Source organism: Drosophila navojoa, chromosome 5 (assembly GCF_054131105.1).
Source record: "Drosophila navojoa isolate 15081-1374.11 chromosome 5, UAZ_NAV_1.0, whole genome shotgun sequence".
In the NCBI taxonomy this organism is placed as follows: Eukaryota; Metazoa; Arthropoda; class Insecta; order Diptera; family Drosophilidae; genus Drosophila; species Drosophila navojoa.
Window position 1 is genome coordinate 18,967,018 of NC_142893.1, and position 24,471 is coordinate 18,991,488.

The 24,471-nt window shown below is 38.1% G+C and overlaps 9 protein-coding genes across 11 annotated transcripts in view; all 9 read right to left on the reverse strand.

Moving 5' to 3' along the window:
• tei (irregular chiasm C-roughest protein teiresias) overlaps positions 1 to 24,471 on the reverse strand; it is a 197,188-nt gene that overhangs the window by 112,530 nt on the left and 60,187 nt on the right. The gene's annotated exons all lie outside the window — the stretch shown is intronic.
• On the reverse strand, positions 13 to 1,467 carry LOC149091145 (L-lactate dehydrogenase B chain-like). The gene has a single exon (XM_089262073.1). It carries the CDS (start codon positions 1,247 to 1,249, stop codon positions 104 to 106), a length of 1,146 nt encoding a protein of 381 aa, XP_089118199.1. The 5' UTR covers positions 1,250 to 1,467; the 3' UTR covers positions 13 to 103.
• On the reverse strand, positions 1,652 to 2,873 carry LOC115565776 (L-lactate dehydrogenase B chain). Its single transcript, XM_030391245.2, has one exon. The coding sequence runs from the start codon at positions 2,856 to 2,858 to the stop codon at positions 1,710 to 1,712; it is 1,149 nt and encodes a 382-aa protein (XP_030247105.2). The 5' UTR covers positions 2,859 to 2,873; the 3' UTR covers positions 1,652 to 1,709.
• LOC149091146 (uncharacterized) lies at positions 3,069 to 8,044 on the reverse strand. The gene has a single exon (XM_089261251.1). The coding sequence runs from the start codon at positions 7,882 to 7,884 to the stop codon at positions 3,520 to 3,522; it is 4,365 nt and encodes a 1,454-aa protein (XP_089117377.1). The 5' UTR covers positions 7,885 to 8,044; the 3' UTR covers positions 3,069 to 3,519.
• On the reverse strand, positions 8,168 to 10,299 carry LOC149091147 (uncharacterized). The gene has a single exon (XM_089262071.1). The coding sequence runs from the start codon at positions 10,131 to 10,133 to the stop codon at positions 8,334 to 8,336; it is 1,800 nt and encodes a 599-aa protein (XP_089118197.1). The 5' UTR covers positions 10,134 to 10,299; the 3' UTR covers positions 8,168 to 8,333.
• On the reverse strand, positions 11,024 to 11,871 carry LOC108654947 (uncharacterized). Its single transcript, XM_018106565.3, has one exon. The coding sequence runs from the start codon at positions 11,724 to 11,726 to the stop codon at positions 11,160 to 11,162; it is 567 nt and encodes a 188-aa protein (XP_017962054.1). The 5' UTR covers positions 11,727 to 11,871; the 3' UTR covers positions 11,024 to 11,159.
• Positions 12,724 to 19,483, reverse strand: LOC108654946 (uncharacterized). 3 transcript variants are annotated; one of them, XM_089262069.1, is made up of 3 exons: positions 18,088 to 19,483; positions 17,543 to 17,802; positions 12,724 to 13,440 (listed from the first exon to the last, which is right to left on the reverse strand). In XM_089262069.1, the coding sequence occupies exons 1-3, from the start codon at positions 19,330 to 19,332 to the stop codon at positions 13,062 to 13,064; spliced, it is 1,884 nt and encodes a 627-aa protein (XP_089118195.1). In that variant the 5' UTR covers positions 19,333 to 19,483; the 3' UTR covers positions 12,724 to 13,061. The 3 variants fall into 3 exon arrangements, with proteins under 3 accessions (XP_089118195.1, XP_089118196.1, XP_017962053.1); XM_089262070.1 differs by having other exon boundaries at positions 17,789 to 17,802; positions 18,088 to 19,482; XM_018106564.3 differs by lacking the exons at positions 17,543 to 17,802; positions 18,088 to 19,483 and having other exon boundaries at positions 12,724 to 13,840.
• LOC149091148 (uncharacterized) lies at positions 15,523 to 17,538 on the reverse strand (the record flags this gene model as incomplete). The annotated part of the gene is made up of 1 exon (XM_089261968.1): positions 15,523 to 17,538. A coding segment is annotated over one exon (1,584 nt), but the record flags the coding sequence as incomplete, so codon positions are not given.
• On the reverse strand, positions 19,808 to 22,543 carry LOC149091149 (uncharacterized). Its single transcript, XM_089262068.1, has one exon. It carries the CDS (start codon positions 22,437 to 22,439, stop codon positions 20,013 to 20,015), a length of 2,427 nt encoding a protein of 808 aa, XP_089118194.1. The 5' UTR covers positions 22,440 to 22,543; the 3' UTR covers positions 19,808 to 20,012.

Consider the following 24,471-nt stretch of genomic DNA (forward strand, 5'->3'; position numbering starts at 1 on the left):
TAAAAAATATCATTTATAACTAGGCCTGACGATAAATTTATTTACTGAAAGCAGGGGCAACTACTGAATACAATTTCAAAACCCCATCTTTTTTTTGTAGTACCTAAAGCTTAATGTCACATTGTGCCTTGAATACCTCTTCGGCCGACTTCTTCATCGCATTTGACTCCCATTTCGATAGATGTGGACGAATAATCCCAAAGAGGCCACATTTGTTAACAATGCACGGTAGCGATAAGAATATATCGTCCTTGATTCCACACATTCCCTTGGCATTTGTTGACAACGACAAGATCCGGTTGCTGTTCTCGAATATGGCAGATACAACATCGGCAACAGCATGTCCGATGGCCCAGTTCGTATAGCCCTTTAGGGCAATCACCTTGGCCGCCGCCTCGACAACGTCCTTATGTACTTTGCACCACTGCATCGGATCTTCGCTCGTGCCAATTTTGGGCACCAGTTGCTCCAGCCGCACACCCCCCACAGTGACTGAGGACCACATGGGCACCGAACTTTTCCCATTCTCCCCGAGGACGAATGCATTTACCGAACTAGTTGCTACGCCCAAAAGCTGCGCAATAAACAGTCGAAAGCGAGCAGTGTCCAAATGACAGCCAGTGCTAATGCATCGCTCGTAGGGTAACTTGGATATTTTATGGGCCACCCAAGCCATGACATCGGATGGATTTGAAACAATAATAAATACAGCCTTGGGGCTTTCTTTAACTAGGCTGGGCATTACACACTTGATAATATCCGCCGTTTTTTGAGCCACTTCTGAAGGTTTCTCGTTGGCTTTCGGGCGTACGCCGCTCGTCACTACTACAACTCTCGAGTCCCGTGTCGATCCAATATCGCAGCACTTTGCAACACTACAGTTATTTAGAAATAAGGAGCCGTGTACCAAGTCCGCACTCTCGGCCGTACACAAATCCTGATTGATATCGTATAGAGCTATGTCGTTGGTAATCCCCTTCGAAAGCAGTGCTACTGCACACGCCATGCCCACGGCACCAGAACCGATAATAGAGACTTTGTTTCCAGGCTGTACCTCCTGCTGTTTCAAGCGTCTGAACAAGCAAGTGCGAAAAGCATTCAAAAGCTTGTCATCGTTACAGCTCGACGAAGCAGAGCGTGTAATACATAATATTCGAGTGGCACATTGAGGCAGTTGCCTCATACTATTCATAATACTGGAAGTCAATACATTAGTACAAATTCTGGATGAACAGTGCTTCATCATCATGCAGATTGTCTAAACAAAAAAAAAATTGATAAAAATTTTGAAGTGAGTTAAAAATAACAGAAATAATTTTGTGGCGTTTGAAATGTTGTGGTTAACACACAAAAAGATTCCGGAAAGGGTGCTATAACATTTTCTTTTTATATTCTGCTGTCCAAATAAGTTAAAATATTGCTATTGCCATTGCTTTTATCGATTAAACTTATTGGAGAATTTTAAATGACCGTTCTGACAAATAAATTCTTTCTGTCTGTTTATTTTTATCAGAGTTGACAAACATTTCAAATCGTTTAAAGTTTGGGATACCATATAAGTATGGAATAATAAGAGACAACGAAATTTTATATATTGCCCAAAAGCACTTTATTTATTAACAACGTAATATATATATTATTCCATTATAGGTTGCTGTTCCACTAATAATTCATGTTTTTTATTGTAATGCCTCAGACAACATGCATTTTCAGAATTTAATACTATTCTGTAGCTTTAGCATTACTTTGGCTGACTCCTCGAATTTGTTCTTTTCCCAATCTGATAGTTGTGGATGCAATACTCCATAAATACCCCATTTGTTAACAATGCAAGGCAACGATAGGAAAACTTCTTCTTTAACCCCACACATGCCCTTCGCATTGGTTGACAATGACAAGATGCGATTACTGTTTTCGAAGATGGCCGACACAACATCGGAAACGGTAAGTCCGACCGCCCAATTTGTGTAGCCCTTACCCCCGATTACTTTATAAGCCGCATCAACTACGTTCTTGTGTACATTCGACCAAGCCATCGGATCTTTTTCAGTACCTATGGGCGGTAGCAAGTCCTTTAGTAGAGTTCCGCCCACACTAACGGAGGACCATATTGGCACGGAAGTGTCTCCGTGCTCTCCCAACACCATTCCCTGCACCGAGCTCGTTGACACTCGCAATAACTTTCCTATAAACATGCGGAAGCGCGCTGTATCCAAGTGACATCCAGTGCTGAAGCAACGCTCATAGGGTAGGTTGGTGATCTTGCGGGTAACCCAAGTCATTACATCGACTGGATTTGACACAACGATGAAGACAGCTTTTGGACTCTGCTTGAGCAATTCAGGAGCAATTTTTTTGATGATTTCTGCCGACCTGTGGACCAAATTCTGGCGTGACTCGTTCGGTTTACTACGCACTCCAGCCGTGATCACAATCACGCGTGAGTTTTTTGTGCACTCGATAGTAGTCCGATTGTCAATTTTGCAGTTGTGTAGGAAAAGCGATCCTTGTAGCAGGTCTTGGCGCTCTGCAGAACAGAACTCTTTCCTCACATCATAGAGAGCTATGTTGTTGGTGATGCCTTTGGACAGTAGGGCTATAGCACACGCAGTGCCAACGGCGCCGGCTCCGACAATTGATACTTTGTTTCCACATTGCACGTCTTGTTTTTGATAGCGTCGATACAAGCAATCGCGAAAATCATCGAAAAGTTTATCGTCTTTGCAGCTGGATGAGTCGGAATATGAGCGTGAACATCTAGCTAGTATTAAATCGCCAGTTAGAGGCTTTGTACTATTGAAAATTTCGAATTTGGGAAACCTCTTATAGACACTATAAGATAAGGATTTGATCATCATACTAGGGTAATTAAAAAAAAAAAAAAAAAAAAAAAAAAAAAAAAAGAAATCACTGACTTAATTTTGTTTAAAACCTAAACATTTTTAGATACTCGTTTCGTGCTTGTTATTTTAAGAGAAGCCTGTTGATTAATTTTGAATATGAAATGAACATTAATGTTTGTTTCCAATAAAATTTTCTTTCAAAAAGTTGACAGTTATTGCAAAATGTTGCTTTGGATTTCGATACATATTTATTTCATAAATTTTGAATACATGTGGTCAAAAGCATTGAAAGTAGATGACCCAGAATTTAGTGACTAATAAAAGATGTCCATTTATCAATGACTACAATCAGCATGTGTTTTACAGAAATTTTATAGACGAAAGACAATAATAGAGAACGACTTGCTTCGCACGAACTTCTCACCAGTTTCTTGATTGATTGAACCGAAAAAATTTAATTTTGTTTGTTTTGTTCATGGAGGATTTTGAAGGAAAAGCTGTACCACCAAGAACGAATCTTGGCGTTCAGCTGTACTTTTACTTCCTTTTCGCTCTACTAAAACAGTTAAAACAGAACGCAAATTTCAATGGAATTTCTGAATCCGGCACAACGTTCTGCCCACACCAATTAAAAGTAATTTATTAAGAATATTGAAACTTTACTAAAATCTGGTGCTTAGAGCTTAATACTATTCTGTGTATTTAGTAATTTTGTTGCTGACATCTTGAACTTCTCTTTCTCCCAATCTGAAAGTTGAGGATGTAACACTCCATAAATACCCCACTGGTTAACAATGCAAGGCAACGACAGAAAAATCTCGTCTTCTACTCCACACATGCCCTTCGCATTCGTTGACAATGACAAGATGCGATTACTGTTTTCGAAGATGGCAGACACAACATCGGAAACGGTGAGACCGATCGCCCAATTCGTATAATTCTTACCAGCGATTACTTTATAAGCCGCATTAACTACGCTCTTGTGAACATTTGACCAAGCCATCGGATCTTTTTCAGTACCTATGGGCGGTAGCAAGTCCTTTAGTAGAGTTCCGCCCACACTAACGGAGGACCATATTGGCACGGAAGTGTCTCCGTGCTCGCCCAACACCATTCCCTGAACAGAGCTCGTGGAGACCCCGACTAACTGGGCTATAAACATGCGGAAACGCGCTGTATCCAAGTGACATCCAGTGCTGAAGCAGCGTTCATAGGGCAAATTGGTGATCTTGCGGGCAACCCAAGCCATCACATCTACGGGACTTGACACAACGATGAAGACAGCCTTTGGACTCTGCTTGAGCAATTCAGGAGCGATTTGCTTAATCATCTCAGCCGATCTATGGAGCTGATCCTCGCATGATTCGTCTGGCTTACTGCTCGGTCGAGCCGCAATTACTACAACGCGAGAGTTTTTGGTGCTCTCAATGGTGCTGCTGTTGTCAATGTTGCAGTTCTGAAGAAAGAGCGATGCGTGTCGGAGGTCGTCGCGCTGAGCAGTACTTAAGTCGTTCTTTACATCATAGATGGCTATATTATTCGTGACGCGTTTTGTTAGCAGGGCAAAGGCACAGCCCATGCCCACGGGTCCAGCGCCAACAATGGATACCTTGTTGCCGGCCTGAAAGTCCTGCTTGGAATTTGTTTTGTAAAGAGTGGATCGAAACAAAAGAGCTTTTGCTGTGCGCGCCTCATTTTCTTTTTGTTCCTTTTCTTCTTGCTCTCGCATTTTTTTTATTGCGCACTTCTGTCGAATAGCGTCTTCTTGCTTTTTACCGGTAGCATCACGAATTTTTCTGATTGCGCATTTTTTCTTAATAACATCTTGTTCTGCTAATTTCTTAAGAAAGTCGCACTTTGCCTTAGATGTTCCTTCCTTCTTTTCTTTCTCCTTGGCCTCTTTCTGTTTTTTCTCCTCCTCGCACTTTTTTCTTTGCGCTTCTTCTTTCTCTCTCTTTGCAAGTGCCTCTTGCATTTTTTTGATTGCGCACTTTGCTCTAATAGCGTCTTCTTCTTGCTTTTTCTTAAGAGCTTCGCATCTTTCTTCTTCCTTTCGTTTTTTCTCCTCTGCCTCTTTACGTTTCTTCTCCTCCTCGCACTTTTTTCGCTGCGCTTCTTCTTTCTCTTTCTTTTCAATTGCTTCTTGCATTTTTTTCATTGCGCACTTTGCTCTAATAGCGTCTTCTTCTTGCTTTTTCTTAAGAGCTTGGCATCTTTCTTCTTCTTTTCGTTTTCTCTCCTCTGCCTCTTTACGTTTCTTCTCCTCCTCGCACTTTTTTCGCTGCGCTTCTTCTTTCTCTTTCTTTTCAATTGCCTCTTGCATTTTTTTCATTGCGCACTTTGCTCTAATAGCGTCTTCTTCTTGCTTTTTCTTAAGAGATTGGCATCTTTCTTCTTCCTTTCGTTTTCTCTCCTCTGCCTCTTTACGTTTCTTCTCCTCCTCGCACTTTTTTCGCTGCGCTTCTTCTTTCTCTTTCTTTTCGATTGCCTCTTGCATTTTTTTCATTGCGCACTTTGCCCTAATAGCGTCTTCTTCTTCCTTTTTCTTAAGAGCTTCGCACTCTTCTTCCTCCTTTCGCTTTTTTTCCTGAGCCTCTTTCTGTTTCTTCTCCTTCTCGCACTTTTTTCTTAGTGCTTCTTCTTTTTCTTTCTTTTCAAGCTCTTCCTTCATTTTTTTCTTTGCACACCTCGCTCTTACAGCGTCTTCCTCTTGCTTTTTCTTAAGAGCTTCGCACTCTTCCTCTTCTTTTCGCTTTTTTTCTTTCTGTTTTCTCTCCTCCTCGCACTTTTTTCTTTGCGCTTCTTCTTTTTCTTTCTTTTCAAGTTCCTCTCTCATTTTTTTCTTGGCGCACTTTACTCTGAGAGCGTCTTCCTCCTGCTTTTTCTTCAGATCTTCACACTTGGCAGCTTCTTCTTTTCTTTTCTGCTCCTCTTTTAGTTTCTTTTCCTCCTCACATTTCTTTTTTTCCGCCTCTTTACTTTGCTTTTCATTTCCCTCGAAATCTCGCATTTTTATCATCGCGCACTTAATTCGTAAAGCGTCTTCTTTTAATTTTTGTTTGAGAGCTTTGCACTTTTCTTCTAAATCGATTTCTTTGCCTTTCTTCTCGTCTTTACTTTGGGCCCTGTCTTCGTGATTCTGCTTTTCACCCGCGCACTCTTTCTTAGTAACACCTTGTAATTTTTTTTTTAGAGCTTTACACTTTTCCTTTAACGCCTCTTTCTCACATTTTTCCTTGAGCTTCTTCTCATCTGCTTGCTTTGTATCCACTTCTGCCTCACACTCTTTTTTGGGTGCCCTCCCCACTTTTCTCTTTTCAGTCACATCTTGCAATTGCTTCTCTATCTTTTTAATAAGTGCTTCGCACTTTTGATGCAGAATTTCTGCTTCGCGCTCTTTCTTTTCAGCGATTTCTTGGTTCTTTTTGTCTTGCTCGCATTTGTTTTTTGAAGACTTTTTCTGCTTTTCCTCGCACTCTTTCTGCTTCTTCAACTTTTCGCACTCTCTCTTCTGAGCTTCTTCTTTTTCCTTTTGCTTTTCTATAACTGCTCGCGTTCTCAGCAACGCGCACTTTTTTCTTATGGCATCCTCTTGCAATCTTTTTTTGAGAGATTCACACTTTTCTTTAATAGCCAGCTCTTCGCACTTTTTCTTTTCAGCCTCCTCTTCCTGTCTCTTCTTTTCCTCTTCGCATTGTTTTCTTTGTTGTTTCTGTTTGTTTTTGTCGCTTTTTTTCGTTGGTCCACTCTCTTGAGTCTTTTTATTCGGGTCTTTATTTTCTTCTTCCTTCTCTTCTGTCTTCTTACAAGCTTTTTCTAAGCACTTTTTCTTCAATTTTTCTACTTCGCTCTTGATAAACTCATCTTGTTCGCACTTTGCCTCCATCAGCTCCTTCTGTAGTTCCTTATTCTCGCAGATCTCCTCGCATATAGTAGGCTCCTTTTTCTTCTTTGCTTTCGCCCTCTCTTTACATGCTTTACATTCAGCAGCTTTATCTTTGGAACACGTTGTTTTAATTGCTTCGCACATTTCCGCCAATACTTTTTTTCTACATTGCTCTTTGATATGAGCCGACAAATATTTATGAGAACGCGCCAGTTGGATTTTCTCACGTTTGCTCAATGTTTCACGGCACTTGCAGATATCTGACCATTCTTTTCGAATACATTTCTCCAACTTTATTAAATATTTGTTCTGGGGACTTATTGGGGTATTGTCAATTTTACCGTTGCTGCACAAGGAGTTACAAATAGTTTCAATTGGATCGCAATCCTCATTTCCTGACTTTTGTTTATCAACTTTATTACAATCAGTTTGTTCCTTTTTCTCACCCTTTACACTATTACTTTTTGACTTCTCTTCAGATTTGCATTTCTTCTTCTTATCTTTCTGCTCATTACTATCCTTACACCTTTGCTCCGCTTTGGGCTCTTCTGTCTTAGCATTCTTTTTCTTACACTTCTTTTTCATTTTCTTTTTAGAGTCCTCTTTGTATTTATCCCCAGCACAATTAGCACTCATTCTCCTTTTATCGCACTGCTTTAATATCTTTTTAATCTTTGCAGCTTTAATCAGCACAGCACATTTTTGTTCAAGCTCTTTATCGTTGCGAAGCTTCCTATGTGCTAGTTTTTTGCAGGCCTTTCTCATGCCACGCGTTAGACAGCTCATCATGCCCTCCAAAGCCATTCTTTCCTTCTTATCCATGCACTGCATTTCCTCGGCAAGTCGCTTTCTTTGAGCAATCAGACAATTTTCTTCATATTGCTTAAGCTGTTGTTCCTCTTTCAGCTTTCTGCAGGCCGCTTCATTTCTCTCTTTTTCTTTTTCCTTTTTATCCAATATTTTTGAATACACGTTACAAGGACAATCATCAGAAGAACCCGCGGCTGAGTCTGATTTTTTACTATAGGACACACATGGTGTGTATTTTAACGGAAGTTTCGTGGAATGCATACCATCTAAACAGCCCGTAAGAATAAAAATGCTTCTCAGAATTGACTTACGCATACAAACGGAAGTGAATCTATTAAAAGACATGCTGATTGGCTTAATTTAAATACTAATACCGCAAATTAAATAAATATACAATTTTGTAATTACTAAGAAAGTGTTATAGCTAAAATTTTGACATAGTGTGATCCAAAAATTTTCTGTATTCTAGACTTGATCTTTTTGATCTGAGTTGTGTTTTCCAACTTTTTGAATATACACATTTAAAAAGGAGTACTAGATATCCTAACCAAAAGATTACAATTTTATATATCCATTTTCGTACATTTGCGAGAAATACCGTAAAAAGAAAAGTCATAAACGTGTCGAATTTTTAATTAAATTATATTACTTCTATATTTACAATTCATTTCTCCTACTTAGCATATCTTAAAAACCATTGTTCTTAAAGTTTCTGTTCAAAAAGCATATACAATACATGTTATTCTTTTATTGATAAATATAAATATAAATCTGTAATTTGGATAACTGTACTACTAATCGTCGATACCATCTGTTTGTTTGTTCTTCAGAGCTTGTTCTTCTTCTTTCTTTTTACGCATCTCCTCCGCGCATTTTAATTCTAGTTCCTTGAATTTCATATCCAGAGTATCAGCTTCGATATTTTCACCAGAAGCTGCCTTGTTTTTCTCCACCTCTGTTTTATTGTTGTCAGTCATGTTTTCGGAATATTTTGCAGCACTTTTCTTATAATCATTGTCTTTCTTTTCGGCATTTTGGCTTTCCTTCTTGCGAGCGTCTTCCCGGCACATTGCTCTGAGAACCTCCGCCTCTTTCTTTTTCTTAAGAATCTTTTCTTCACATAATTTCTTTAGGGCCCTTAGCCTTTTCCGTAGAGCTGCTTCATCGCAATTTTTTTGTAAAATCTCCTCGTCTTTCTTTCTCTTTTGATATTCGAGTTCTCTCTTTTCCAATTCAGCTTTTATTTCTATGCGTTGTTGGAGAGACTCATTTTTTGCCCGCTGTTTAAGAATCTCTTGCTCTTGCCTTTTTTTACATTCGGCGTCTTTCTTCAATTGAGCTAGGGCCTTTTTAAATTCACGTTTTCTTTTAGCCGCCTCTTTGCATTGTTTCCTCAGGGCCTCTTCTTCACTCTCATTTCCTTTGCTCTTGCTCTCTCTCCTCTTATCATCCTTTTTAAAAGCCTTCAAATCTTCCTTGTTCCTCGGTTTCTCTTCTTTATTCTTCTGAACTTTCCTATCCTCCTTAGAAGCCCCACACTCGAATATTTGCGCTTTGTCGTTTTCTCCTACCCCTAAGTTACTAGACCCTTTTACATTTTGCTCTTGATCTTTAAATATTCCGTCATTCGTACTAGTTTGCGGCTTACTTTGTGATTGACGACATCCTTTACTCTGTTTTTCGGAATAAAATTTCTTACTTTCCTTGCACATCTGTTTCAATACTTTCATTTTGCAAATTCGCTTAATTTGAGATGCCACACATTTGTGGGAAGCCGAAAGCTTCTGCTGTTCTACTTTTGTTAATTTTTGTCGAATTTGGCATATATCGGTCCACTCTTGCCTAATGGCCTTCTTTAGTTTTAATAAGTATTGATCTTTTGGGCTGTCTTTCCTTCCTGGACACTCCGATGTATTCTTACACAATTGCAAATACAAACATATATTTGCTATGGGATCGATCTTCTCAACTTTGTTCTCAGATTTCGTTTTACTTGTCGATGTCTCCGACTTCTTGTTAGCCGTCTGATCGCCCTTGCCTGTCTTCTTATTTTTTTCTTTCTGGTTTTTTTCATTTTCGCAGTACTTTAATAACTTTCTAATCTTATCTTTTTTAGCCATCAAGGAACACTTCGCATCTAGGCGTTTCTCACGCCTAAGCTTCCTTTTTGATTCCTCCTTACACTCTCGTTTCATGCCCTTCTCAAGACACGGTAACATACTTTTTAATACGGCCTGCTCGGTCTTATCCAATGACTGTATATCCTTAGCAAAAGCTCTTCTTCGCTCCGCCATACACAATTCTTCGAATAGTTGAAGCTTATCTTTATCTGCCTGATTCTCCAAGGCTTCAGCTTCAGAGTCTACTGTACTCTTACCACCCTTATCAGGTCCTGTGCACTCATTCTGATTATTCTTCGCTTCCTTACTGCAAGGCTCGGAGAATGAATCACTTTTCTTGCTATAAGGAATCCTTTGGAAGTTGTTCACTTTATCTCGTTGCAGATACTTTTGATCCAAGGATCCAGTTACTAGCGAAATACCTCTGTATACGGCCTTACGCATGAGCCCGCAATAAACACGACAAAACAACATTTTGAATTTATTATATAAGATTTGGCGGCTCTAAATAAAACATTAAAATTATATATTGTGAATTTTATCCAGCTTTAATTATGGTTTTAGCGAAATTTAGACATTATTTCAAATCAAAAGTAACCTATATGTGTGTGATGAATCTCTATTTTAGACTGAGGTGCTGCTGAAATTAAAAACAGTGTCATTTGGACGGGAATCATCAGTAAGTAGGCTCTGCTACAGAAAAAGGGTTTGCATACAGCTTGCGTGTTTTGTTGTGTCTTTCGAAAATGGAATAATACAGAAATAAACGGTTTTTATACAATATATTGTATTAGGAGAGGGGATTTAAAGCTCTTTCAGAGTGCCTCAGCGCAGCTACGAGCTCTGGCATAATGTCAAATCCAATTTATGATTTATAAAACTCGACTTCATATTTTTTGTTAAAAGAAATTCATCAAATATTTTAACCCATTAAAACAGGGTTGAAAATGCAACTATATTAAAAATGATTTCCCATTTTCAACGGGTTCTAGTTTATACACTGAATATAATATGTCAAGCACTAGCTTCTGCATAATAAAATGAGACATGAAATGAAACGAATATTTAAATACGCTATAAGTTTGCGATTTATAATTGATTTCACACCATTATATTCCCAAAATTCATACATAGATAAAAACACTGCATGATTTATAAATAAATATCAATTTATATTTTATTAATCATAATACGCTGAAATTTTTATCTGAATTCCTTAACTTCAAGCCGTTTCCTGCATCTGAACTATCTGTACATTTCTAAACCTTGTACTCGAAAATATCATGCAAAGCCTACACATTCTACATAATTCTTAGATGCGAGCCTTCAGTTCAACCCGTCACTCCGCAGTAGCCTCATCTTTGTTTTTAAGCTGCTCGTTGAATAGCGGCCTCAGCATGTGATTTTTGGCCCTTGCTCGTTTAGATTGAAATGAAGTCTTCTCTCTGCCTGTTGCTTGTACTTGAATCTGTTCTCAGCGTCTGTCGCGTTGCTATTGCTTTACTCCTCTTCGTCCTTAGCACACTTTTTAGCTTTAGCTGCCTTTGCACACTTTTTCTTCAGAGCTTCTTCCTGCTTCTTTTTGGCCAGCTTAGCACACTTCTTTTTCAGCTCATCTTTCTTTCCCTTCTTTCCCTTCTTTCCATTTTTTCCCTTCTTACCCTTTCCGTTCTTTCCCTTCTTTCCTTTCTTTCCCTTCTTAGCTAATTTTGCACATTTCTTCTTTTCAGCAGCTTCTTTCTGCTTCTTGGCTAAGGCTGCACACTTCTTCTTTTCGGCGGCTTCTTTCTCCTTTTTAGCTAAAGCCTCACACTTTTTCTTTTCTGCAGCCGCTTTCTCTTTTTTGGCAGCTTCTGCACACTTCTTCTTCAAGGCTGCCTCTGCGCACTTTTTCTTTAAGTCTGCATCTTTGTCCTTACCACATTTCTTAGCATATGAAACCCGTTGGATGGTATTAAATGTAACCCGGGGTAGAAATTTATATCCCAAAGACCCAGTTAGGGTAGAAACAGTTCTGAGCATCGCTGGCCGGGGCAAAGCGCAAACAAGACGGCCGAAAAAATTCATGTTGAATTCAATTCAATTAAAAAACCAAAAAAAATATATTTTTTTTATTTAAAAAAAATATTTATAATTTCGACTAAAATTTTGAATTTTTAAAAGCCAAAATTGAACTGAGCCGAACGAGTGAGTGAGTTAGACTGATGAAATAGAAACATCTCCATCAATACCTACAAGGTTCAGTCAAACTTTGTATACTTTGATTTGTAAAAATCATGCGGCTTGCCGGTACTAAAACGGGAGTACTCGACTAGACGATACTCATTACTATTTGCAAAGGCACTACAGTTTAATTATAATATATATTTATTTATTCAGAGTACTGTTTATTCTTATATAGGGATTAATTAGCATGAAATCATTACATTTTCTGTGGATTCAACATTTATTTATTTTGTACTTTTAACTATATTTTGTTCCTACGGATTCCAAGCCAATCGCTGTCAGATTCAATTTCATTTGGTCAAATTGGGATATTATGAAATGCCTCTAATAACAGTTTTTTTGCAAAGTCCATGAGCCATTTCGACGCTAGTGAAGACTGATATAAATGCAAGTATGTGCCCAATTTGCATATTAAATTGTTGCGAACAATCGTATGATATTGCTCGCTGTGTGCAGTCAGACCCTTTCAATAAAATTCGCAAAAATTGTATGTCTACTGGGCGTGACACATCGGCATTTTCCCCTTGCAAATTTAATGTGACTAAAACTAAAAGAGATTGCTCAGACGACAGGAGCGTATGTCTCCTTTTCACTCCAGAAACGCCTGACAACCTATTTGATATCAAGTTAGCTTTTCGATTTTTATAATGTTCTTTCTAGTAGGCGCCACAAGTATATCTTTCAAAATGTCAGCGAATAAAATAGCCTTAATAAATCATAGTCGCACTTGGTCCATTTTTTATTATAATATGCGTTATCGCCAATCAGAGCCCACCTAAAGCACTTTTGAACCCAGCTCCTTATACAAAACTACAAAAATGAATAAACACATGGAAACTTTCGAAATAATTTATAGTATATTTGTATACTGTGTTACACTTAAATTAATTCTTTTCTTCATTCTGATCTGTTATATATCTGGTTTACGCATTTACAGTAGGAATTCTTTATTTTTTAAGACCACTTTGCAAGCACAAAGTCCAGTCTTCTCATCGTTGTTTGGTAGGAGCCTCTTTATTCTCTCAAGCAGTTGTTTCTCACTTCACATTTATTGGACCCCTTCTGTCGCGTATTTACACGTTTCTTCTGATTCTGTCTAGACACATGTCAGGATTGCTTGGGTGCTTCACTTGCGTAATCTATACTTTCAAGAATTTCACATTTTGGGTCGCTGGCTCACTTCTTTTTGTCAGAGTCAGTCTTGTTCTTTTTAGCCAACTCTGCGCACTTTTTCTTTTGAGCTAACTCTTCACACTTTTTCTTTTGAGCCGCTGCCTTCTTCTTTTTAGCTGCTGCTTCTTTCTTCTTCTTCGCAGCCTCTGCGCACTTTTTCTTCAGTGCTGCATCCTTTTCTTTTTTGGCAATAGCTGCACACTTCTTTTTGAGCTCAGCCTCTTTCTTTGCAGCCGCTGCCTTCTCCTTTTTAGCAGCCTCTTCGCATTTTTTCTTTAGAGCTGCCTCTTCACACTTTTTCTTTGCCGCCGCTTCCTTTGCTTTTTTAGCAGCCTCTGCACACTTTTTCTTTTCAGCTTCCTTTTTAGCAGCTTCTGCACACCTTTTCCTCTCAGCCGCTTCCTTCTCCTTCTTGGCAGCCTCTGCGCACTTCTTCTTGGCAGCTGCTTCTGCACATTTCTTTTTTGCTTCATCTTCACATTTTTTGCTAAATTGGAATCGCTGTTGATAGCCGTCTAACGAAGACCGTGGCAGACCATTTGGTTCGACAGGGCCATTTAAGGTGGCAACACTGCGGACTATAACTTTACGTGGAAGAACACAAGCCAAGCGACTTAGAAACATCTTGAATTATTAAAAATAAAAAAATCGGATTTTGTGCCAAACTACAGTTTTAAATATTTTAATTTTTTGTTAAATTTTGAAAAAAAAATTTGGAAAATTTTGGACCGAAAACAACTTCAACCCGAAGCTTGTCTGCTTGCTACTGAGGAAATATTACACACCAGAAAAGCTCATTGGAAATGGAAATATGTACAGCATACTTTGCAATTTATTTATTTCGATTTATAAACTGAGTGTTTTTCAGTTTTTCAGTAATAAACCAACTGCAACGGGAGCCGTAACGCAAAAGTCATTTTATATTTTGAGACTGGCGACAATCCAAATCAAGATATAACCATACTTTTGCCATAGTAAACCCATCCAACTCAACAACTGCAGACCGTTGGCCCTACTAAATATAAGCTCATATTGAAGAAGTAAGCTCGACTAGGAGATACCATGAACCCTACATGATGATATTCTAATCATTCTGCAATTCTTTTATACGCGAATTTATACGTTTTTTCTATGGCGTTAAAACTATGCTGAAAGAAGCAAAATCAATTTATCGGTTATCGTCGATAAAAAGATATCGATTGAGTTATCGACAAAAATATAATCTTGAACTGCGTATAGTCGAGTCTACAGTTCAGCTCTCTAGCGCTTATAACTTCTACGATCTAGGCTTTGATACGGACAGACAGACGGACGGGGCTAAATCTGCTCAGCGAATCGCCTTGGTCAAGAATATCTATAGTTTGTGGTGTCTCCCACGCTTCCTTCTGCAATTCCTTTTCGCATTTTCAAAGGGATGAGGGTATACCTGGTTTGAATCAGTGAAAACTAAGACAACAATTACTACTTGATGCATTCAAAAGATCAATACCATATAAATCTATTGATACTGAACCACATCGATGGCCACGAGACGGTTGATAGTTGAATTGAGTGCGAAGATAGCAAATGGCTGACGAAGAAGAAGATGAACGAGAGCGTAATTTAGGAGTACAATGTTTAAGCTAAGATTTGCGAAAAGTAGCAGATTCATAAACTGGGAAAATTTCACAACTGGTGAAACCTATTTCATCGTACCATTAATCACTAGAAGGTAACATAACTTTTTTGTAGTTAAACCGCTATTTGTTATACCAGGGTATAATGGTTTCGTTGAAATGTATGTAACAGGCAGAAGGAGGCGTGGCAGACCCCACAAAGTATATATATTCATGATCAGGGCGACGAGCTGAATCGATTTAGCCCTGTCCGTTTGTCTGTCCGTATGCTTGAACGCGTCGATTTCAGAAGATATAAGAGCTAGAGACTTAAACTTTTTTTAAATGTCCGTATTTACAGCGCGCATATAGAGTTTATCACTAAAAAACGATCTCATTCCGATATTTTTTATCGAAAAAAACCTTATCGAAGATCACTTAAAAAATTATATCTCCCACATCTTTCAAGCTAGAGTCTCAAAATGTATATTTAGATGCATTTTATACAATATCGGTTTTTGTTAAAATTTACCCTCATCTTTGTAAAAGTCGTATATCAAATACTAGAAACTTCGGTATACACAACCATTTAAACATCATGATTACGTTCTAGAAATTAAATTTTTCAACAAAAAGGTTCTCCTAATATTGCCAACACTGCAGCGCAACCAAAGCGCAATTGCCTGTATATGTGAGTGTGTATGTGCGCGTGTGTTTGTTTGTATGAGTGCGTGTGTGTGTGCTAATTATTATTGAAATATCAGTTGCTTGTAGGGTTCAGGGGATCTCGTAGTCGAGCAGTCTCGACTAAAGCTTTCTTACGTGTTTTTTATTACCGTTGTCATCGGAATTAATCTTCAACATATGTATAAACTTTAAAAATAATTTATTAAATTTTTACTGCATTACAAATAAATTTATATCTCAAGCCACTCTGAGAGCCCTTCTTCCTCAATCTGTTTTTTTCGGTTGTTTCCATTTTGAGCACAATTCTTCATATCTGGTTTTACGTTCGAGACTTAAAATTAATCCGATTTAAAAATTTTAGCTCTTTCATAATTAATTTTAAAAGCCCGTGGTGTCATTCGCTTATTTCTATCAGTTTTGACTTTGTTTTTATAGATGCTTTCTCCTCACTCGACAGTCAGCCGACTTCTATCGGATGTCTTGATTGCGCTTAATCATATTAACCACGTTGCAGATGCTTAGCACTTATTAATTGATTTCTTCCTTTTTTTGCGCTTACTTGCTTCTTTTCTTACATCCGGTTCGGTTTCCTCGATGTCGAAATCTACACATTTTTACTTCTCAGACTCTTCACACTTCTTGGCCTCTTTTTCCTTTTTGGCCAATTCTGCACACATTTTCCTCTGAGCCTCTTCTTCGCACTTTTTCTTCTCAGCCTCCTCCATTTCCTTCTGAGCCAGCTCTGCACACTTTTCTCTTTCAGCCTCCTCTTTCTCCTTCTTCGCCAATTCTTGACACTGTTTCTTTTCAGCTGCCATTTTTGCTTTTTTAGCCGCTATTGCACATTTCCACCTTAATGCCGCCTCCCGTTCTTTTGTGGAAAGGACTGCGCACTGTTTTTTTAAGGCCAGTTCCTCGCACTTCTTTTTTTCAGCCGCTTCTTTTTCTTTTTTCGCCAATTTCGCGCACTGTTTCTTTTCAGCAGCTGCCTTTTCTTTTTTAGCAGCTTCTTCACATTTTTCTTTTTCAGCAGCTTCTGCGCACTTTTCCTGTTCAGCAGCTTCTTCGCACTTTTTCTTTTCAGCAGCTTCTTTGGCTTTTTTAGCCAATGCCTTGCACTTTTTCTTTTCAGCAGCTTTCTTTGCCTTTTTAGCTAATTCTCTACAGTTTTTCTTATCTTTTCCTTCTTTCTTTCCCTTTTTCCCAACCTTTTTGCACATTGCCTTTTCAGCCGCTTTCTTTGCTTTTTTGGCTAATTCCTTGCACTTTTTCTTTTCAGCCGCTTCCTTGCACTTTTTCTGTTCCGCCGCTTCTTTCTCCTTTTTTGCAGCTTCAGCGCACTTTTCCTTTTCAGCTAATTCCTTGCACTTTTTCTTTTCAGCCGCTTCCTTGCACTTTTTCTGTTCCGCCGCTTCTTTCTCCTTTTTTGCAGCTTCAGCGCACTTTTCCTTTTCAGCTAATTCCTTGCACTTTTTCTTTTCAGCCGCTTCCTTGCATTTTTTCTGTTCAGCCGCTTCCTCTAACTGTTTTTGAAATTCTTCGGATTTTTTCCGTTTTGCAGCTTTTTTTGCCCTCTTAGCTGCTTCTTCACAAACATTTTGTTCATTCTCTTCCTTATCTTTTTTAGCGGCTTCTGCGCATTTTTCCTTTTCAGCTGCTTCTTCGCAAGCTTTCTTTTCAGCCGCCTCCTTCTCCTTTTTGGCAGCTTCTTCGCACTTTTTCTTTTCAGCAGCTTTCTTTGCTTTTTTAGCTAATTCTTTGCACTTTTTCTTGTCAGCTGCCTTCTTCAGCTTTTTTGCTAATTCTTTGCACTTTTTCTTTTCAGCTGCCTTTTTGCACTTCTCAGCCGCTTCCTTCTCTTTTTGGGCAGCTTCTGCGCACTTTTCCTTTTCAGCAGCTTCTTCGCACTTTTTCTTTTCAGCCGCTTTTTTCGCCTTTTTAGCTAATTCTTTGCACTTTCTCTTCTCAGCGGCTTCCTTGCACTTTTTCTTTTCAGCCGCTTCCTTTTCTTTTTTAGCAGCTTCTGCGCATTTTTCCCTTTCAGCTGCTTCTTCACACGCTTTCTTTTCAGCCGCTTCCTTCTCTTTCTTAGCAGCTTCTTCGCACTTTTTCTTCTCAGCCGCTTCTTTTGCTTTTTTAGCCAATGCCTTGCACTTTTTCTTTTCAGCAGCTTTTTTTGCCTTTTTAGCTAATTCCCTACACTTTTTCTTTTCAGCAGCTTTTTTTGCCTTTTTAGCTAATTCCCTACACTTTTTCTTTTCAGCCGCTTTTTTTGCCTTTTTAGCTAGTTTTTTGCACTTTCTCTTTTCAGCTGCTTCCTTGCACTTTTTCTTTTCAGCCGCTTCCTTTTCTTTTTTAGCAGCTTCTGCGCATTTTTCCTTTTCAGCTGCTTCTTCGCAAGCTTTCTTTTCAGCCGCCTCCTTCTCCTTTTTGGCAGCTTCTTCGCACTTTTTCTTTTCGGCAGCTTTCTTTGCTTTTTTAGCTAATTCCTTGCACTTTTTCTTTTCAGCAGCTTGTTTTGCCTTTTTAGCTAATTCTTTACACTTCTTCTTATCTTTTCCTTCTTTCTTTCCCTTTTTTCCACCTTTTTTGCACTTGTCCTTTTCAGCTAATTTTTTGCACTTTTCTTTTTTAGCTAATTCCTTGCACTTTTTCTTTTCAGCCGCTTCCTTCTTTTTCTTAGCAGCTTCTGCGCATTTTTCTTTTTCAGCCGCTTCTTTGCATTTTTTCTTCTCAGCCTCTTGCTTTTCTTTTTTAGCAGCTTCTTCGCACATTTTCTTTTCCGCATCTTTCTTTGCCTTTTTTGCCAATTCTTTACACTTTTTCTTTTGTTTCACCTCCTTTTCCGCTTCATCACCATTTTCGCAGTTTTCCTCTTCATCTCCTTCCTTTTCCTTTTTAGCTAATTTTTTACACTTCTCTTTTTCAGCTAATTCTTTACACTTCTCTTGCTCGGCTAATTTTTTGCATTTCTTTTTTAATGCTGCTTTCTTTTTCTTTTTGGCATCCTCTTTACACTTTTTCTTAAGAGCTTTCCCGTGCTTTTTTTTGCATTTTTTCTTTAATTCTTTTACTAGGCGTTTCATATTTTTCTCTTCTTTTTCTTGTTCTTTGAGTACTGCTTTCTCCAGCTCCTGTTCTTTCTTTTCATCTTCTTTTTTCTCTGTTTTGTCTGATTTCTTAGGCTTCCTGTTTTGTCCTGCTTCCTTGCACATTTCGCTTATTACCTTCTTTCTGCAAAAACTTTTGATCTCAGGTCCTAGACATTTGTAGGCTTTCGAGAGTCTTTTCTTTTCCTCTTCGCTAAAAGATTGACGACATTCACAAACATCGGCCCACTCGCTTTTGATGCACTTCTCTAATTTTAGTGTAAATCTATTTTTTGGCTGTTTTGGCTTTTTCGCTTGTTCTTTGCTCTTGCCTTTCTTTTTCTTTTTCTTTTTCTTATCCTCCTTTTCCTCAGGTGGGCATTTTTGCTTTTTAGCTTTTTCTTTAGCCATTTTCTTCTCACATTTCTTGAGCATAGCTTTAACTTTGTCTTTTTTAGCTAGTGCAGCACATTGATCCTCAAGTTCTTTATCAGCACACAGTTTTGCTAGAGCTATTTTCGAACACGCCTTTTTCATACCCTCGGTCAGACACTTCATCATACCCTGAATTAATTGCTTTTCCTTATCACTTGAAGATTGGATTTCTTCATCCAGTGCTCTCTTCTGAAGTTCAAAACATTGCATCTTATATTCTTTTATTTTTTCTTCATCTTTCTTTTTTTGTTTTGCTGCCGCTGCTTTTTCTTTGTCCTTTTCTCCATCGCAACCATTCGTATTCGAATCGTCAGGTGAATTACATCTTCCAGTCGTTGTAAATGGCAGTCGCTGGATGCTGCTAAGACAACTTGGAAGATGTGGCTGCTCAATATATCTGTTCAGAAAATTAAAACCTCTAAGGATGGGCTTCCTCAGACATATGGATGAGCATCTATACAAAGACATTTGAAAATTTTCTCAGAATTTAGTGCCAAATGTAATACCGGAAATTTTGAATTAAAAATCTACGTTTTTTGTTTTAATCTTAGACATTATAAGAGCTCGAATGTGTTTAGATGAACTACTTTAGAACGACTGACTATTTCTACGACACATTTCTTTTTAAACAATGCGCCTTCTTTGTTTTTATTTTTTTTTTATTATTATATATTTACATTTATACATTGGGCTATTAACAATACTGATTTCTCAGCAAAATATATAATTTGGACATACTTCCAAATGTAAATTATGATTTCCTTTTATTGTATACTTGGCTTTATTTGCTCATGATATACATGATATAAAATTTATTGTCGCGAGCAGAATAGAATAAATCGCAAATCCAGATGACTCTAAGCAAATATTTGACGATTGAACGCAGCTGGCGACATCGTATATTCACTTTTTATATCAAGGCTTAAATTAAAATAGTTTGAGATTTTAAATAATTTAGATTTATTTTTGCTCTTTATTACACATTATTAACTTATATCTTAAATCCTTTGAGAGCGCTTTACCAATCTGATCTGGACTAACGGTCAGCATTTCTGAAGCCAAACTAATCTACACTTTGTTAAGATGCGCTTCAATATATGAAGATTACACTCTTAACATTTTTTAATTTAATTACTTTTATCGTTGTTTCATTTTTTTGTTTCCTTGTCTGTCTTTTCACACTTGTTCCTCGTTGCAGCCTTTTTCTGTTGCCTCTTATTAGGAGCTTCTTTTTGCTTTTTAATTTTTAGAGCCTGTTCCTTAGCCTTGCCCTTTGGATCATTCTGCTTTTTCTTTTGAGCGCTTTTATTTTTTGTTTTTTCCGCACATTTCTTTTTTTCGGCTTCTTCCTTAGCCTTTTTAGCCTTTTCTGCGCATTTCTTTTTCTCGGCCTCTTCCTTAGCCTTTTTAGCCTGTTCTTCACGTTTCTTCTTTTCAGCCTCCTCCTTAGCCTTTTTAGCCTTTTCTGCGCATTTCTTTTTCTCGGCTTCTTCCTTAGCCTTTTTAGCATTTTCTTCACGTTTCTTCTTTTCAGCCTCCTCCTTAGCCTTTTTAGCCTTTTCTGCGCATTTCTTTTTTTCGGCTTCTTCTTTAGCCTTTTTAGCTTTTTCTTCACGTTTCTTCTTTTCAGCCTCCTGCTTAGCCTTTTTAGCCTTTTCTGCGCATTTCTTTTTCTCGGCGTCTTCCTTAGCCTTTTTAGCCTGTTCTTCACGTTTCTTCTTTTCAGCCTCCTCCTTAGCCTTTTTAGCCTTTTCTGCGCATTTCTTTTTCTCGGCTTCTTCCTTAGCCTTTTTAGCTTTTTCTTCACGTTTCTTCTTTTCAGCCTCCTCCTTAGCCTTTTTAGCTTTTTCTTCACATTTCTTTTTCTCGGCTTCTTCCTTAGCCTTTTTAGCCATCTCTTCACATTTCTTTTTCTCGGCCTCTTCCTTAGCCTTTTTAGCTTTTTCTTCACATTTCTTTTTCTCGGCTTCTTCCTTGGCCTTTTTGGCCTTTTCTTCACATTTCGTTTTCTCGGCTTCTTCCTTTGCCTTTTTAGCCTTTTCTTCACATTTCTTTTTCTCGGCCTCTTCCTTAGCCTTTTTAGCTTTTTCTTCACATTTCTTTTTCTCGGCTTCTTCCTTAGCCTTTTTAGCTTTTTCTTCACATTTCTTTTTCTCGGCTTCTTCCTTAGCCTTTTTAGCCATCTCTTCACATTTCTTCTTTTCGGCCTCTTCTTTAGCCTTTTTAGCTTTTTCTTCACAAATTTTCTTTTGTGCAGCTTCCTTCTCCCTTTTAGCCATCTCCTCACATTTCTTCTTTTCGGCCTCCTCCTTTACTTTTTTGGCCTTCTCTTCACACCGTTTCTTTTCTGCCTCTTCCTTTGCCTTTTTAGCCATCTCTTCACAAATTTTCTTTTGTGCAGCTTCCTTCTCCCTTTTAGCCATCTCCTCACATTTCTTTTTCTCAGCCTCTTGCTTTTGTTTCTTTGCCAATTCTGCACATTTTCTTTGTTGAGCTGCCTCTTGCTTCTTTTTAGCGGTCTCATGGCACTTTTTCTTTAGATCTCGAAGCTCAGATTTTATAAGTTCTGCTTCTTTCTTGTCTTGTTTAAGGATCTCAGCCTTGAGTTTTTTTTCCATTTCTTTATCTACCGGGCTTTTCGCTTTTTTCGGTTTATCTTTTTTGTCTTTTACAACTTTTTTATCTTTTTTAGTTGATTTCTTGGACTTTCCTTTACATAATTCGCTTACCGCCTGCTTTTCACATTCTTTTTTAAATTCATCATCCAAGTTCTTGTGAAATTTTGCAAGCTTCCGGTTTTCCTTTTTACTAAATCGTTTGCGACATTGACAGACTTCGGTCCATTTGCTTCTCATACACTTATCAAACTTTATTGTAAACTTATTTTGTGATTTGTCTTTCGGAGTGTCTTTTTTTGTCAAAGAATCGCATATTACTTCAATGGGATCCTTATTTTGCTTCTCATTTTGATTAGCATTTTGTTTCTCACTGCTTTTGTTCTCTTTCTTATTTTTATTCTCTTGCGTTTTTCCTTTGACTTGACTAGACTTCTTCTCGAATTGAGTTATCATAGCTCTAAGCTTGTCCATTTTTTCTAATTCTAAGCATTGAGCACCAACGACTTTATCTTCGGAAAGTTTTTGCTGTGCCCTCTTTCTACACGCACTTTTCATACTCTCTGAAAGACACATCATCATACTCTGAATTAATTTTTTATCTTTGGAGCATAGGTCTTTCAACTCTTCGTCTAGGGCCTTTTTTTGAATCGCCAAACATTTCTTCTCATATGCTTCCACTTTTGCTCGATCCTTTGCTGCAGTTTTTTTATCATTATCCTTTTCACCATCGCAACCAGAGGATTTAGTGCTTCCAGTCCTTAACAGCTGTTTCCATATATTGCTTGATAAAATAGGCTGTTGCGATCGATCAACGTAAGATTTAATGCTTCTACTGTTCCTTAATGATAGTCTCCGCATATTGTTTGCTAAAACAGGTTGATGCGATCGGTACATACATAATAAGCCTCTATAAAAGGATTTGCTTAGAGTAATGGACGAAAATTTTAATAAAGACATTGAATTTCGAAGAATTTTGTTAAAGCTGCCAAAAATTCGATCGATAAAAAACTATATATTATGTGTTATGTCCTGGTTAAATTTTGATATTATTTTAGTTCAAAAAAAATGTATAGTTTCCTAAGAAAAGAAATTGATAGTTCTCTACATGTTTGCTAAGTTAACACAGCTCATTTTTTGTGGACGACATTTTTCTTTCGTGAATGAAATAGACAAACATTAAATTGTTTTCTTTTCCGAAAGTAAACAATTTTCATAGTAATGCCTGCATAAATATCCAAATTAATTTCTTATTGTATTTTTTTATATTTTGCAAGATGAATGAGCGTAGAAACAAAATTATGTTTGCGTATTTCCTATAGGTATTCTCTCTAAATATATTCTCTTAAAATTTCTATTTAGTATTTCTTCAATGTCTCATCGCTAAGTATTTTCCTTAAGTATTTTATTTAAGTATTGCCTTTAAGTCTCTCCTCTAAGTATTGCTTCTAAGAACTGCTGCAACTACTGCCCTTATATAGGTTGATTACACTTTCAGCTGGCTGTCTCTGCTGTCGAATTATCAGTCCCTCGATGGGCTTAGGGGGTCCAGCATTCGATGTATACTTTATTTAAAATGTATATATTTCAGCTAGCGAATCTTCTGCTACCAAATAAATACAATAAGTTGGACTTATTTTTCATTACACAATATTGAATGTGATTTAAATTTGACTTTGGATTTTGTTTTCCAGTTGCAAAACAACATAAAAGAGAGGTAAAAAAAACAAAAAGTTCCACAAATTAATGAGAACATAAAAGTATCTAAATATCAAATGTTGCCAACGCGCGTGTGGGTTGGTGTGCTGCAGAACATTATAGCATACTTATGTGTGACACTGTAGTCAAGTTGACTCGACGTTGCTGTTGCTCTGCTGTTGTCTGCTTGGCGGCGCATGAAGTGAAAATTAATTTCTAAATGCGGGAAATTAACAAATTACAAACATCGGGACAGGCAGGGCTAACGGGCAGAGGGCAAAGGGCAGCAGGTAACACACAGGCATGCAGGCAGCAGGTGGCAGGCAGGCTGACAAGCAGCAGCAACCGGATGTAGACATGCCATAACTTACAATCACACACACACGCACACACGCAGGCAGAGCAACACATGCACTTGCCGCATTCATGCGTGCCTCAAGCTCAAGTTCGTTTTTAGGGGCGGCAAGTTCCGCAGAGGACTCAAGGTGTTGAAGAGCAGGTGAGACACATTGTCTTACCTTTGCCTGCCAGCCATGAAGTTGTAGACATATTTCTACACTCCACGCACACATGCACACATACACACCGCACACCCTCATACCCATGCCAGACTCTCTCCACCCGCTGACAGTTGACAGCTTTGCTAATTTCCAACAGCCATCCACCGAAAATGAAGTCGGGCGTTTGTCAACGTCTTGCGTCTTACCCCGCCGCTTGTCATTCGGCCACCCGCACGCCCCTGCTCCACACCTGGCCCCGACCGCAGTTTCTGTGGTCGCGCTTTCAACATTTAATTAAGTTGTGCTCGATTTTATGTTCGACAAAATTGTTTGTCTGCTGCCTGCACTCGCCCATGTGCTTATTTTGAGCCTGAAGAGTCAACGTTGCGGCTTCCGTGGATGTAAGTGCCGAATGCTGAGTAGAAATGGGTGTGGCACACGCCTGTCATGTCGCTGTTGTGGGCGCTGTGTTACTGTTAATTGTTGACATTTTTTGTGGAAAGCGCAACGATTTGAAAATTGTTAACAAAAAGCTAAAATATTCTGCGCAGAGAGTTGAATATTTTTGGAACATTGTTGTGGAAAATCATTTCGAATTAATTATGGGCAAACAGGTTATTAAATGCTGAAGTGAATAAACTGTATGTAAATATATATTTTAATATGCTGTTTAAGGCATACAGATAATAAATTTATGTATAACAATTTATTCGTTTACCTGCAAAGATTAAGGAAGAATAATAGTCACTCAACTAAATTTTAATGATTCGTTTGACTGAGAGGCGTTTAAATCG